Here is a 16,593-nt window from a genome sequence, read left to right on the forward strand (position 1 = left end):
AGAGGCGGAGTCCGCCTCCCGGCCACCTGCCGCCTCACCTGCGACACCTGCGACGATCGATCGACATGCTCCGATCGCATCGCTCCCTCTCGCTCTGCGGCACTACGAAACACTAAAAACACTGGGAGGCCAGAAAACCACTCTCGCAACATTGGAAAACAACAACTCCAACCGGTTGTTGTTTCAGACCCACCAGAGTTTTCACCTGCGCGCCAACTGCTCACCGTGTAGTTTGCTGCCGGCTCTGGAACAGCCCGGTCATCTCGTCGCGTTCGGTTCCGATTCCGATTCGAATAGTCGAGCTGGGGATACATTGTTGTTTCCGGGTTAAAGTGCGTACGATTGCGGAAGTGTCGGTATCCTGCGCGTAGTACAAAGTTATACCCATCAAAGGTGTATCGCGATCAAAGTGAACGCTTGGTACTCGGTATCTGGTTGTTGGAAGAAGTGGACAAAAGACCGTCGGCAAAAGTTACTGTTGGTGAGAGCTACAGGGCTTATTAGCCCGGTTAAATAGGAAGAGAGAGATTCAGAAGGCCAAACATTATCAAGACCATCCGTACAATATCTGGCGATTAAGGAGGAGAAGGAAGGTTAGTCTCAGACATTTTATCAAAAATATATGAAACATTCTTTGGACAGAATAGGATTTGTTATATCGAGAGCGTGCATTAAACAGGGAATCCTAGTTACTGTAACTCATAATTTTTTATCACAACCGTAGTCATTGCCTTATATCATATCAAAGATAGGGATTTTCTTAATCAAGCAATTTATATAAATTTTGTTTTAGCCCTAAACTAATCTTGACCCTTTTCCGCCACTTCCGATCCCCAAATCACATAAACTTATTATCACACCTTGCGAATAACCTACTTCTCAGCATGATAGACAAATACTACAAGTATAAGCCATAAATGAATTTCATAATTCACCTGTCTAATCATCCCAATCAATGTGAAGAGGGAAAAATAAAACGTATGACGAGACATAAATATCATTAAATTTGATTAATTTCCCACCTGGACATATCAAATCAGACAAATATCAAGCCAAATCGTATCATCGCTGTAGAATAGAATTTTATTAACTCAATTTTGAGGGTCGAAAGATTTCGCCTTTGCCTTAGCTGATAGTTCGATAAGTTTATCGCTGATTGGTTTTAATTAAACACCATTAAAGAGTACAAATTGTCAGCAGTGCAGTCAGCGCCAATAAATCACGTTTTGTCTAGCTGATGTTTTTCCCTTCTAGAGGTGGTTTTGGTCGAAAGTTGGGGGCATAGTCTTATGCTTGTCCCGTGTACCTACAGAATAAATGAAATTAACCAGCCACACCTATCACCCGCCGATAATCTTGTCAAAAGCCACTGACCACTTAGCTTCGTGACGCGGACGAGGGCCCCGAATATATAGTGAAAATAACACAAATATAGACAGATATGTGGGTCCTGATAAGGCAAAGGAAAACCGGGACCCTCTTTCCTGGTGATAATCGGGCACTTGGCCAACTGATTTAATTAATACTTATAACTCATGTGACTTGTCAGCACAAGTTTAAACGAATTTGTGACGCAAGTTGGTCGCAGTGTATTTGTATCTATGAGGTAGCATCATTCCCAATAGATAATACCGAAAAGATTCGATAAGATTGTCCCGTACAGCGTAAAATTAAAATATGTTCTCCACCGAAATGTAGTTCAATTCAATTACGGCAACATACAATTAAAACTTGTTGCCAGATACCTTAGATACTGTATCTTGTAGATATACACCCGAATTTTTGGCAGCTATCTGAACACGAACTCTGATTTGATTTGATTCGCTGTTGTTCGATTGCTCGACAGCTCCCAATTTGGGGCGCTGTCTTTTGAAGGGATGTCGGTTGATTGTTGATCGTTGATGGCAACACACCCCCCGAGAGAAATCTTCTCCAGCGGGAAGATGGCGCCAGGGCCCTTTGAGATGTGCTTCATTAATTCTTGTCCCCTGCCCCTCGCTAAATGGAACATGCAAACATGAGAAATTAACGTCGTCGTCCACAAATTGCCCACCGTCTGCCTCGGATTCGCTTATCAAACCACACAAGACAATGACAAAGGGCAGGGCGGAACAGTCGAAGATGGAGATGGCGTCGGGCAACAGTTGTCCAATCCCCAGATCCCCGATCCCCGAACACCGATCACCGATCCCCGATCCCCTCCGGTCCCAATTTATAGCTCCTCACTGCGACTGCTGTTCTTAACATGCTTTTTATGAGTAATTGGCCCCGCATCAACATCACCAACACGGGCTAAGCTTGTAGCTACAGCATCGCCATTCACCATCAACAACTTCTTGGTCTTCTGTGTGGGTCTTGAGTTGCTGATCCTGGCTCTGAGTCACAATTTGAACTTGCGTCTACCTTTGGACTACCGTCCCGGCACTCTGATCCATTAGGGTGGACACGGGGTAATTTTTGCTACCTGGGAGCGAATCTCGAATGCCCTTGGAGAGCTCGAAATCCATGTGTCAATACATTTTTACCCAAAAGTTCAAGTACATACAATTTTTATTGTATTTAGCTAATAGATAGTCTCAAATGGGAACGTGTTCTGCCTGTAGACCTAAAACTTTAATGTATACCTTAAATTGTAGACATATTAGGGATTATATAGGATAAGTAGATCAACAACTTAGTTGACCAACTTCATTCACCAGGCGTAGGGGAAGGGTACTAGACCCTTCGTTGCAACTTCGTCTGATAGGCAGTAAATTGAATTAAGATTGTGGAAAAGAACAACAAATGAGGCAGCAACTTCGACACAGGATATGAATAAACTAATTATAATTGGGAGTGTGTGCATTAGAGGTCCATAACGTACACCCCAGAACAAGAGGTACAGAAACAGACGATGATGACGGCGCCTGGCCAACAACAAGAATGCTGCCTTATCGCACCTGGTCCAAAAGACGGCGCCAAGAAACAAACAACCCAACAACTGGAAGGTGAATGGAGGGCTCAGGTGCAGCTTAAATGAGATAAACACTACGGAATTGACTCGACTCGGCCCAGCTCAGCTGCTTGTGATATTAGTTAAAAACATTTCTGGGTGACTTACAAGAGCTGGTCGAAAATAATAATTGGTCTTATCGAACCAAAAGTAAACGACCAAGCTTGGAACGTCGCTGGCCAATCCGTCAACTTCTCCAGGGGACCACCAAGGGACTGGTATCGGGGGCGATCATTGAGCTTTCGCTCGGGGCCAAAAGTTAAGCCACCCAAAATGCTTGCCATTATCGAAGAACCGGAGGCGAAATTACAATGCCGATCATCAAAGTGTGACTAAAGTGGTTTAGCCTAATGTAAACCCATAAATAAGCAGCCCAGATACCGGCCAGACTGGGGACTGGCTGGAAACTGGAGTCTGATCAATAAAGTCTGGAGAGTGGAGGATCGAGACGGAGGCGCATTAACGAAATGCCAGAAAAGAGCTTCTGTTTGCTGTTCTACCTGATGCCGTCCCTCTGGCCCGGCTTTTAATGAAATATGCCAGCCCAACAGTCCCCAGACACCGAGAATCGAGGATCGAGGATTGCACCGGGAAGATCGGGAGCCGAAGGAGCTAAAACACAAAAGTGCAACCATAAAAACGACACCAAACATGAAGGAGCCAACTGAAGGCCCAGCCGAAGTCGCGTCTCTGCGGAGAGGAGCTGCGCAGCTTTGAGTTGTGGAAAGAGCAGCCAGGCAAGGCAGAAACATTGATGCTTATCGAGATGACAGAAGTGACGACAACGGACGCCGGACAGCGGACAGTGGGCAATGGAGTACATCGGATGGACGGTGGACAACCAAATAGATGTAGCTTCATACACTTGTCTCGCATTACGAATTAATTTCTTCATTTGCCATATGAATGTACTGAGAGAAAGTCGCTAAATGTAGGATAAGTTTATTAGCTACGAGTGAAATAGCTCCAATAGGGCGCAACTTTTTTTCCAGTGGCTTTATGACTGTGCTGGGCTAGGAAACCCACACAGCCTACAATGTTGCTCTTAAATATTTCCCCAGACACTAATGGAGCTTATCTCTAAACGGAACAAGCAACCGCAAACAAGTTGCCAGACTCGGACTCGGGCACAACTCAAAACCCCAGACTTTGACTGAGATTTGGAATGGGACTTGGTCTGCCTTTGACTTTGACTGGCGCTTGGCCTGATTAGCATGCAGGGCCTAAGAGGGCCAAGACGCCGAGTAGTTGTGTCAAAATGTTAGCCACGAAATCGCCCCCACCAGAAGTTCGCGTCCTCCTATACCATCACATTTCATCACATCCACATCCCAGGCTTCCTGGAGTGGTCGCCTATCTGGTTTTGGGCAGAGCAAGTGCAGCGTTAACTTGATTAGTTGCTGACCAGCCAGTGACTTAAACTAAATGAAGCCATGCGACCAACGCGACCAGCGCGACCAAGCCAAATCGGTAGGCAGACGTCAAAAACTTGACAGTTTCCAGCAAAGTCTCTGCCTTTTAATTACCCAGTGAACCGTCAATCAGCGGAGGATTCCTATTCCTGCTGCTCCGATTGCCTGGCCCATAATAAAGTCGTAACGCGGATACAATTATAAGGCGGCTCCACAACAAAGCTGAACGGCACACATTCCCCGCATAGCTCCAAAGTGCTCAACGGTTCCCATTCGCATTCACATTCACGTTCACATGCAATGAATTAATCAGTGCTGGTCTTGTAATGAAGTCGGTGGCAATCGCAACTAGTTACTAGTAGCATAATTGCAAATTCGTACAACTAATTTAATAATTTGCTGACCGCAAATTAAGTTTGTCAGCTGTCAATACGCGGAATTTGTTGACAACATTGAAAACTGACATGGCAACTCATAACCGAAGTTATGATCGAGCCCAGAAATGAGTTATGAACTGGAGTTAACTGACAAGGAGGATTCATGCGGAATGCTTGGGCGAGGTGAGGAAAGATGCCACTCAAGCTGAACCTTCTGGCTTTGGGGAACGTCTTGAACCACTTGCAGTGCACTTAAACAAAAGCTTTGGAAATAAAAGAAATCAATAAATCAAAAGCAACTAACAATATGTTAGGTGATCTTTCGTCAATCAACTTCAAATAATAATTTTAAAACTTTAGCAATTTTGAAGACCAAGTGTCAAGATTTTTTTTTCAGTGCACATTTCCCTTCTCTGGCTTTGCTTGTTTGCCAGTTGCAACTTCATTCCGCGCAAGAATGCAACTAAATCAATCACCGCCACACTAATTTGCCATTTAACAAGGTATTTGGACAATTTTGATATATGTAGAGATGTCAACAGAAGCGGCGGCCATCAATCAAGCGGAGTTTTGGGCATGGGACATGGGTCTGGAGGTAAGGCCCTGATTTTTGAAGCTCAGAGATGGAAGCAGAAGGGGAAGGTTACAAGCCGGGCCTAACCACTTAGTTGTCATTTAAAGACATCGTATATTAATTAGCCAAACATGGAATTAGCAAGCCAAGCAAGCTCAAACTTCGGGAGCTGTTCATGAAGAAGAGAAACTCGGGCCCAGCTAGCATCTGATATTAATTTGATCTGATAGAAGCCACATGGACACGGGTCTCGAACGGTGACCACAGCGCAGCCGTTGAGTTGATGATGATGAAAATGAAGTTGCCGCCCAATTTAATTAAAATTCCAAACGATCTGCACATGAAGTCTGCTGTTGCCGGGAAGCGAAATAAGCCCAACTCAGCGCCCGATGAAAGACGTGTTGATGGAAGAGATCAGCTGGCGGACAGCCCCATGCGGTGGTCATCATCGATTTGCATTGAGGCGAGTTCGTCAGCAGCTGCAACTGGGCAGCGGAAACCTCAGCCCGAAGATGAATCTGAAAATGAAGTGGAGGCCATGACCACAAGGCACGCTTCCAAACCGCAGAAGACCCCGTCGACTGACTAACGTATAGAATAAGCACTCAGCTATGAGAAATTCGGCACTAAATTCGGATTAGAAAGCTAAAAATATTTCTTTATTGACTTATGTTATCTGCAGTCAACCAAAATGGAATGTATTTTTCATAAATGGTTGTAGTTGTGATCTGATCCGATCAGAATTTAACTTTCGTCAGGGTTCTCTTGCCGCTCCCTCTCCTGTGCCCTCTGGTACTCCCCACACCCTTGGCCAAACCCTGTTGTCCAGTGTAACCGCGGTTAGCCTCAACCAGCAAGTCCCGACCCAAGCGATGACTTGGTCATGGCTAGATGGCAAATTACGGAAATTGGCATAATAAAGTGCACGATAATTGCACGTTTAATGTTTATTGAATTACGAGGTTCTAATGCGCGGCTAACTAGATATTTCAACCCCTTTTATTACATATAGAAAAAAAAAACAAAAAGACCACATACAAATATAGAATAATTCTTTTTTTAAATGAGATTAGAATTGCTTACTTTTATTGATTTTTATCTTCAGCCATTATAGCGCAGCAAGTTTCATAATTTAGTCATTTCGACTTGAATATTTATGATGAAACTAGACGGCTCTTAATTAGCTATATAATTGATGAAAATGTATTAAGAACTATAAATTATTTTTTTTTTTTAAATTGTTAATTTGTAACTTATCTCTGTGTAGCCGCTGTCTTCGAGATCAGACTAGATCGCCCTCCTGGATTATGGGCATATCGGAGGAAATCAAGCTGGAGGAACTACCGCAAGAAGCCAAGCTAGCGCACCCGGATGCCGTAGTGCTGGTGGATCGTGCCCCAGGATCGTCGGCCGCCTCCGCCGGCGCAGCGCTGACGGTTTCGATGTCGGTCTCGGGCGGAGCGCCCAGTGGAGCAAGTGGGGCCAGTGGCGGCACCAATAGCCCCGTTTCGGATGGAAACAGCGACTGCGAAGCGGACGAGTACGCCCCGAAGCGGAAGCAGCGGCGCTATCGCACAACCTTCACCAGCTTTCAGCTCGAGGAGCTGGAGAAGGCATTCTCGCGGACCCATTATCCCGACGTGTTTACGAGGTGAGTAACATATGACGAAATGCGATAAGGTCGAAGCCGGACAAAATGAGTGCCGCAGAAGAAAAGAAATTTGCATAAATCGCTCATCGAGGCGCGACAAAGGCTGGAAAGTTGATTCTTGGTTTTACGATACCAAGACGAATATGGGAACGATCGGGTGATAATAATAATGCCCATAACGACGCGACCCCCTGAGTGGATCGATCGATCTTATTCGGAGCAGCCGTTTATACCCATGGGTTTGGCTGGGACTCCTCCCGAGCTAGCCAAAATAGCAGCATCTCGGCCCTAAGAGACTCTAACGATCGCAATTAGCATGCAGCAATGTGGTTGAAAGACAGCCACAGTAATTGCCATAAATTTAAAGTCAGGCACTTTTGCAGTCGACAAGCCAAAGTGAGCGCTAATTGAGACCGCACGAAGCTGGGACTGAAACAAAAACCGAAATAAAAAAGTGAGCTTACAATGTCAATCGCAGCCACAATTAGATCAACTTTTTGCCGTGTCGCTGGCAGTTTTCAATTCATTAGGCTGCGGATTCATTTAAATGCAGCAATTAATTAAGGAAATAAATCAATTCGACAATGATCTCTGAATAAGCTTCAATTGCTTTGGAACGAGAAGCGCAGGAGGTAAGCTAAGGTCAGCGCTTTAACAACGTATGACTTTGCATTTTGGTAATAAAATTGGTTCGCTAAACATTTTGAGTATAGAAAAGCAGTTTGCAGGCCGGTTAGTTAAATGCCTGCGCCATGTCTCTGCAGTTTTTCCCAGCTAACCAAGGTTTCTCTTTCATTTTCTTGCAGAGAGGAGCTGGCGATGAAAATTGGATTAACCGAGGCGCGCATTCAGGTGAGCATTTCGCAAAGAGGGAAATTCAGGGCTCGATGCTGCGCAGATTTGTGGTTAATTCGCGTGGCCCACGTGCACCCAACAATGTTGAAAATTGAAAAATAATGGAGCATGTAGCTACTAATGAAATCGAGACGGGACTAGACGGACAGCCAGCGCAGATCCGCGGCTGGAGAAATTCATTTAATTCTGTTTTAGTGCCAGTCATTACATGCCCGGTCGGTCATTTTATGGTCGGAAAGTCGCGGCTTCTTTTTAATTACTGTTCATGCTAAACAACATTATTTGCCTACATCCATTTCCGTGCGGACTTCAACTGCTCGGGACTCCCCTCGCAGCTCCTAATCCGAGTGCAATCAGGAGCCGGCTTCTTGGGAAGGACTCCATATTCAGATTGTTATGTTAAAAACTAATTAAAGGGGCGTTTTCAATAACAACGCCCATTAATTGGATGCTCCGCGATCGGAGCACATATGAACAGGATGGTCGGAACTTGATGCAGATACAGTAGCCTGCTTGCAGCACATAACTCATAAAGCCCATTCCTCCCTTACTTTCCAGGTTTGGTTTCAAAATCGGCGCGCCAAGTGGCGCAAGCAGGAGAAGGTTGGCCCCCAGTCGCATCCGTATAATCCCTACCTGCCCGGCGGCGCCGCCACCATGCAGACGGTAGTTGGGGCCGCCCTACCGCCCAATCCCTTCACTCACCTGGGCTTCCAGCTGCGCAAGCCCTTCGACGCCCAACATGCCGCGAACCTTGCCGCCTTCCGCTACCCGCACCTCTCTGCGGCCCCCATGATTCCGTCGGGCTACTTTAACCAATTCCAGAGGTGAGTAATCAGTCTATCCTGATTTTTAAGAAAAGTCGTTAAAAATTTTATTAAAATAATAACCAGATCTATTTATACGTTATTTGTAAAAGTTCCATTCTTAAATTTATCTGCAATTTCTTGCAGGGCTCCTCCCCATATGTTACCACATGGAATGGCTGGTATGTACTCTCCCTCGAGCTCATTTCAATCCTTGCTGGCCAATATGACGGCCGTTCCGCGCGGGACTCCACTTGGAAAACCTCCTGCACTACTGGTGGGATCTCCCGATCTGCATTCGCCCAACCACATGCTCGCCTCACCACCCACATCGCCTGCCTCCGGGCACGCCTCCCAGCATCAACAACATCCAACCGCTCACCCCCCGCCACCTCAGGCGCCTCCTCAAATGCCAGTTGGAGTCCAGCCTGCTCAGCTTTCTCCCCAGCATCTGGTTGGGATCGCCTTGACCCAACAGGCCTCGAGTCTATCGCCCACCCAGACTTCCCCGGTGGCCCTGACTTTGTCGCACTCTCCCCAACGACAACTGCCTCCACCATCGCATCAGGCTCCGCCGCCACCTCCCAGAGCTGCAACGCCACCCGAGGACAGGCGCACCTCCTCCATTGCCGCACTGCGTCTGAAGGCGAGAGAGCACGAACTGAAACTGGAACTGTTGCGTCAGAATGGACATGGAAACGATGTGGTCAGCTAGCTGGTGGAGCAATTAAGGTTCAAGGATGCAATGGACGATACGAAGGTCAGCGAGGATTCCCCAAACCCAAGTGCAAAAAGATTTCCAATTCACTGCAGTCCTAAACTAATAAGTTATTCAATTGTATTTACCTAAGCTCCAATTTTAAATAAATTCAATAAGTAAAATTACACCATATTGTTTTGGGCAAATACTGATATTAGCCACAAATAGGAGAAATATAGCTTATTTGTGAACTAAGTATAAATTAACTGAATAAAGTTCATGCAATACCTAGTTCAAAATAAAACTACTTTTACCCCATTTTGAGAAGACCAAGCACACCAACTCTTCATCATCTCATTATGTCTTCATGGTAATTCCCACAAATGATCCATAAGCCGATACCTAATGGACAAAAGCCCCTTTATAATGTTCGTAACAACTCCTACTGGTGAGAAGAGAGGGGAAGCCAACGCCGAAACTGAATCACAGCCAGTCCGGCCGATCTTGGGAGTACGGAATGATTCCGGCTCAGATCCGGAATCGAAGTTGCCATTAATCAGTGGTCTTCCCATAAATCAGCAAGTGAAGGGTCAGCGGAATGGAGGAAAAGGGAGTTTGGCATGATCAAAAACAAGGCAGTCATCTTCAGAGAGAGGATGCCACAAATATACAATTATGAATAAATTAGAAACAAATTAAGTATGCTAATGAGTCGCCCCGTTCGGAGACGAATTCCAAGTCAAGACTCGAAGAGAGAGGCGGCCACTAACAAAGTCTCTATCTCTCTACGCTTCTTGTTGGTGAATTATGCGCGGTAATTAATAAAATGGAATATTTATGATAACATTTATAAAACACGAAGTTGCCTAATTCGATTACCAGATTTTTGGTCAGCCGCTCATTTGTTACTGTGCTCAAATGCGAAGCGTAAAACTAAGAAGCCGAAGGGCCAGCCATGGTCATGGACTCCTCCTCAAATAGCCTGGTAATTGCGATGAGGTGGAACTGTGATAATCATGTTTAGCCGACGGGCCTGCATAATATTTTGTACCTTCCTGGAGAGGCTGGTAACATTTCATGCATTTCAATGAGTCGTCAAATGCAGAATGTGAACGAGAACCCAAGAGCAAGATCCAAACAATTAATTTGCATAATAATCAAGCCGAGAGGAGGAAAAAGGGGAAGTGGGAAGTTCAACAACCATATTAATAATCATTAATTAAGGCGACTAATTAACGCTGACATTAAGAGACTGCATTTTAATTACTACCAGGTTGGATATGCTATTAGCTTAGTTTTTTGGTGCCAGCATTTATTTAACGATTGCTATGGGAAATTTGTTGTCGCCATGTTTTAAAATAATTACTTAAGCTTACATTTTAAAATTTTTTGTACGCCAATTACAGTAAGTACTTATTAATGTGTCTATGCACGGCAGCTATTTGTGTAATATATTTATTTTGTTATAGTAACTGCATTTAATTTGTTAACAAATTTACACAGAAACATTTGCTTGAAGTGCTTTTTTGTTTGGTTTTAATTTAATTTAACAGCAATTGTTAATTCCACATGCCGCGAGTAAGCGGCAAAACCAACATAAGACAACCAGGCCAGTTTTTTCCATCTTATTTTTCTTCTTTCTCTATACATTATTTTGTTGCCTTGCGAGAAAAAATGCAGCTTTAGTTTATTTTTACATTTTTGTTGTATGTGCTGGATATGTAATTGTCGTGGGGCTCTTGTGTATGTGTGTGTGTTTCGTGTGTTGGCGCAATTAAGTTTGCGTTTAATTTGCAATTATCCAAATGACTCAAACTAATTAGCGCCACTTTGATTAAACTTAGCAGCACAAAAATTGAAATGTAAAAGAAAAACGAAATTGTGTTCAATTTTTCACGAGTAGTAACCACAGAAACGGTTTACTGCTAATGAAAGTTCTCATAAATGTAAGTTTCGTTTGTCCCTGAAATATTTATAAACATATTTCAAAATTGTGAAATTGGCCATAAAATCCCAGCCTACGAATATGACAATACAATATAATGAATTCATTGAGACAAACAAAAGACTTAGGAAACAAACTTTCTGATGGAACTGAGGGTAAAAAGAAAGAGACAAAGACAGCTACATAAAACTGTTCGCATGTGAATGAAAACCTAAATCCAGTTACGCATGCATATTATTTTGGGGAAGATGTAGTGGGATCAGCGATGAGATAATCAGCAAATACATATATCAGATAAAATCTATTACACGTAATTTTAATACGGAGATATAAGCTTTTTTGAGCTCTTTGATTCGAGCATTATTGTTGCACGCCAAGATACCTGCTTTTGTGTTTTTACGGGAGAGTGCTTCAAATATGAATATAAATCATCGTAGGTGAGGAGCTCCAGGGCCGCGTCCTCACAAGCGCCGACAAAACGGTAACGATGTGACTTTTATTATACTTCTCCAGATCGTCGAGGAACCCACAGAAGAGGCCCCAAAGAAGAAGACGATGAGAAACATTTGGCGCCGTGGCAATTAGTTATCAAAGGCGACGTGCATTGACAAGCAAAAGTCATGGCACTCGAAGCCACCCAAAGAACACGAAAGGCTATACATACAAAGGGATTTTATCCAAACAAATTATGAGTCATCAAGAGTGCAGTACGAGCAGTACCAGAGCTAACTTACAAAAAGGTGGAGCGGAACGGAGATCGGCTGCCGAAGTTACTGTAAGTGAGGAACCCACCGGTGCGACTTGAGATTCCCCATTTCCCGGTGAAGCACCTTCTTCGGATTTCGTAGGCCCGCCCCAAATCATGACAGCGTGTGCCGGGCCAAGACAATATTAAAACGTAGAGAAGCTGAAAATTAATCCTTATCGACGACTTCGAGGAGTTGGCCGGCGAATGTGTATGTGGCACGGATGTGGGGATGCCTGGCTCCCTGCTTATGGCTGCCACTCGATCAGAGGCGTTCGGGAGGGTTTGCTGCAAATGGGAGCCGAACAGCAGCAGCAGAAGCAAAAACAACTTAACACGAGACACTTCGTGGGGCACATCTCGCACGCAATTCAAGTTCAGGGATTTACCGCAGAGGCGACAAGAAAATGTACCGAAAAACACCCAATATATTTTGAAACAAGTACGTACATTCTATATAATATATAAAATAAAATATTTTCACCTATCTTCAGAGATTGACATTACCCATCTTATGTTTATATTTAGCCCAATGTGTAACATTCTGCTGATACATTCCCAAGCGGGCAGTGAATTTATAATTTAAATCAAATCGAGTGGAGTCGGAATCAATGCGCTAATTAAATAAACATAAAAGTCTTGGGTCGGGCATTTTCTACGCCTCCTTAGCTTATCTGCGACCGACATGTGTTCGAGATCTGATCGCTTATGCGAATTAGCATATTCCACTCTATTCGGATATCCAAGCCCACGCAGACGGCATTAGGGTCGATAATGAGCTGATTAAACCGTTTTCGAATACTTTTCAATCGTAGGTGTTGCAGCGTGCAAGATTAGATTAGGGTAATCAGCTGGATCAGCCGCAGAAGGGGGCAGAGATATGGGGGAAAAAAGAAGCCCAACGATCGGAGATCACAACAAAAGCCTTTGATGGAACATTCATAAGTGGAGTGACTGCCTTTCGATAATTGTGAGGCCGCAGTAATTAACTCGACCGCTGCACATTGCAATGCGAATTATAATTCGAGTTTGCCACAAATTAAAATTGCTATCCGACGAGGCATCCGCGGCATGCGACGGTGCAAAATCTGACAAGCGGCTACAGCATAATAATAAATGTGAAATTAAATAGGACGCAGCAAGCAGCTGCCACTGATCACTGACAGAAATTAGAGAGCGAATGGAAGAAAGCGTTATACAAATATTTTTACTAAAACATTTCTAGTCTAGAAGTTGCATTCACAAAATTATTACACTTATAGGACACATTAGAAATTAGAAAATGTAATGAATTGATGAATCAAAGACATATACTCGTATGTGGTATTATTTTTGCCGACAAAGATATTTTAAAATTTTTCAAAATACATTTTTTTACAGTCGCTGACATATTTGAACGTGAATCTCCCAAAAAAAAAAAAAGCGGCCCAGCCTGCCTTTTTCGCGGGCTCGGCTCACTAATTTGCCATTTAGTCGGACATCTCAGGTATTTTGGTGACAAGAGCGAGAGCAGCAGACAGCTCCTGGCCGAAACTTTAATGGCTTAATGTGGCAAATGTGGCAATGAGGTGAGTACGGATCTGGCTGAGAATTGGTCACATTTCGAGCCATTCCTACGCTATTTGCCTGACTTTTCAATCAGTTCAGCGAACGGAGAGAGGATGATGGGCAATTACCCGCAGCAGATCGCTTAAAATCTTATTAAGTTTTGTTTGTTTTCATCATTACATTCACGGCCGGGGCCATTTTCGGCCATTAAGAGTGAAAATCTTGTGTAAATCGAATTATTTGTAATTTATGGTGTGGCAGCAGGAGAGGATTATTACCCACCGAGAGGAGGCATCATCTGCGGGCAACCGGGCCGGAGTGCAAGTTCCTGATCCAGCCATAGCTAAACCAATAACCATTAAGCGTGCTAAAATCAATCGCAATTGTCTGCTCCTCCTCCCAAACCCCAAACCGAACCTTTCCAGATCCCCGCCAGAAATCCCGATCCACCTTCATCTGCGGTTACAATTTGCAGACGATTTGCGGTTACGATTTTTTCTCTTTCTTGGCAGCACAAGAGCCAACATGGCTGGAGAATCTACAAGTGACGAAGAGGGGCAGCGGTCAGCAGACCAAACTGGTTCAAAGAGATTATCGATTTTCAATTACCGATGCGGCGAGTGTGCGGCTAAGTAGTTTGGTTTTTGTTTGGTCTAGCAATTTTCGAGCCGAACTGCAGCTGGCCCAGAAATCATTTAGCAACTAAGCGAGCGAAAGGCTGAGGGATAGTAAGAAGGAAAAGCTAGTTTTTTAACATATGCAACTTTGTAAAATCGAGCTGAAAGGATGGATACTCGTCACAACTATGATTTATTAATCCAAATATAATATTTCTCTCTAATGACCTCAATTCAATATCCCTTATTATTTATTTTGCTTTTACATTGCAAAATCTATACATTATAAAATAAATTTGGACTGCACGTTTAAGCTGATTAGCCAGCTTTACAAATTAAGTGCGACACTCGGCAGCCTGTTCCTATCAGACGCGTCAGTCACTTACTCACTAACTAACATTGCGGCTCGAACTAACTAAATGGCCAACTGGGCGAGTGAGTGAGCTGACCATATGCGATCACGGACATATATACACATATGTATCTTATCTAACGAATCGTTTAGCAAGTCTAACCCGTTTCTTTGGCGTGTGACTTGGCCAAACTGGGGAACTATGAATGAAAGCGGTTGACTGGGATCGAAATTAATATGAGACGGGGCGGCGATCCGGGGAGCGGAGCTATGCTAATCGCTGGGATTATAATTAATTAATTAGCCAGCCGGCAGCGATCTCACTGCCCATTTCTCTGTCTTCATGGGCGGACATGCGCATCTCTTCAGACGAGTTTGTTGCCACAGTCTTTCGTTCGCTTTTACGTGGGGCTTAATGCTTCCAGCGAAGCGTCAGAAATTTAATCAAAAATTTCATAAACGCTCGGCGGTCAAACTGCACATTTAATGACAATAATTTGCGTAATGGATTTTCATGTTCTCGTAATTGAATTTATTTTAATTTAAACTAAATTGCGCTACGCGTTACACGAATTGGGATCGGAGCCTTGGAATATATAATTTTATGCGCTCACGCGGCCCCTCCACTAATTGATTATAATTCTGTCAGTCGCCACCGTTGCCTGGCTGCAGGTTCAGATGGATATGGTCCCCGGTTTTCGGACCTGCGGACACTCGGATCGGCCATCCCTCTGCTCCATATTTCGCGCATTATTTCGCGCTCGTTAGCTGGCTAGGGGCTACAGCTACAACTCCATCCTATCGCCATCCCATCGTCATCGCCCTGACCATCAGCATAACCAACTCCATCACCAGCCTTAATGCCCATCATCATCGACAGCATCATGGTGCTGATACTTCGACCACTCACAACTAGAGGTGGGTCAAAATGATTAACGAAGACCCATCGCCGTAAAAGAGTTTTGCTAACAGATAAAAAACCGCACGAAAACCCATTGTGCGAAAAGTAAAAATATATATTTTTTTAATGAAAAGAAAATAAGTAATGGTCTAAAAGTGGAAGGGCGTACCTCGTTGAACTCACCGAAAAATTGCTAACCGAATGACAGTTACAGCTGGGAAATTTAATTTTTACCCATTTTTACCCAAAATAAAACAAATTTATCCATTTGCGTCACATTTCCTTTTTAGATTGTTTTTTAAATTTGTTTGTAGAAAATAAAAGAATCACGCTCTCCTCTCTACCTCAAATACTCAGTACCTGGCAGGTGTTTTCGATCAATACGGGGATCGATTCGCTTCGTCGTAGCCTGTTAAGAAATACTCATCGCCTTACACTTTTAGGTGGAGAAAACCGAAGGAAACCGGAGCTCGGTAAGTGTGTGCTTCAAAAATTGTTTGATGAATTTTATAATAGTGGGACATTATGGTTGCTTCCGCTCGCTGTTGCCACAATTTACTTTTTATGAATGTCAATGGTTTTTTAATTAATTGCAGGCCATTTTCGGGCTACCCCCTTTAGATACTTTACGAGCCAGTCTTGTTTTTATATGCAAAGTCTTAAGATACTTCGAATAAATATTCGAATAAATCTGAAATTGATCTTTGGCCATTAAAGAAGCCCAGCTCGATTCGATTTAATGCGATTTGATCGTTAAATATATCTTACTGGATGTGAAATGAACAATTATTTCAAAAGTCAAAAAAAATAATTCCCAAATTCCTAACGTTTTTAAATATTTGTTCGCGGTATTTAAATAAATATATAAACGGCAATAAAACTTGGGTATCACATCATCCAAAGTCGAATACCTAAACATAGCCCTTTGTACTCTATCGATATGTTTCACGTCAGTTCATTAAAGGCGCTTAAATTGTATTTCAATGTGGGACTCGGGCTTGAAATCGGGCTTGGCACTCCACACGAACGCCAGAAGCGCAGAAATCCAATCAAAAACCAGCCCAAGACGCCACCAACACAAGAACTCCAGCTTGAAATTGAAGTTGGAGTCGGAGTTG

The 16,593-nt window shown here is 43.7% G+C and overlaps 1 protein-coding gene across 1 annotated transcript; it reads left to right on the forward strand.

Moving 5' to 3' along the window:
• The first annotated feature begins 223 nt into the window (after positions 1-223).
• Positions 224-9,551, forward strand: al (aristaless). The gene is made up of 5 exons (NM_164382.2): positions 224-593; positions 6,623-7,006; positions 7,813-7,858; positions 8,420-8,688; positions 8,815-9,551. Exons 2-5 carry the CDS (start codon positions 6,663-6,665, stop codon positions 9,380-9,382), a joined length of 1,227 nt encoding a protein of 408 aa, NP_722629.1. The 5' UTR covers positions 224-593; positions 6,623-6,662; the 3' UTR covers positions 9,383-9,551.
• Positions 9,552-16,593: the final 7,042 nt, after the last annotated feature.

This window comes from Drosophila melanogaster, chromosome 2L (assembly GCF_000001215.4).
Source record: "Drosophila melanogaster chromosome 2L".
NCBI classification, from domain to species: domain Eukaryota; kingdom Metazoa; phylum Arthropoda; class Insecta; order Diptera; family Drosophilidae; genus Drosophila; species Drosophila melanogaster.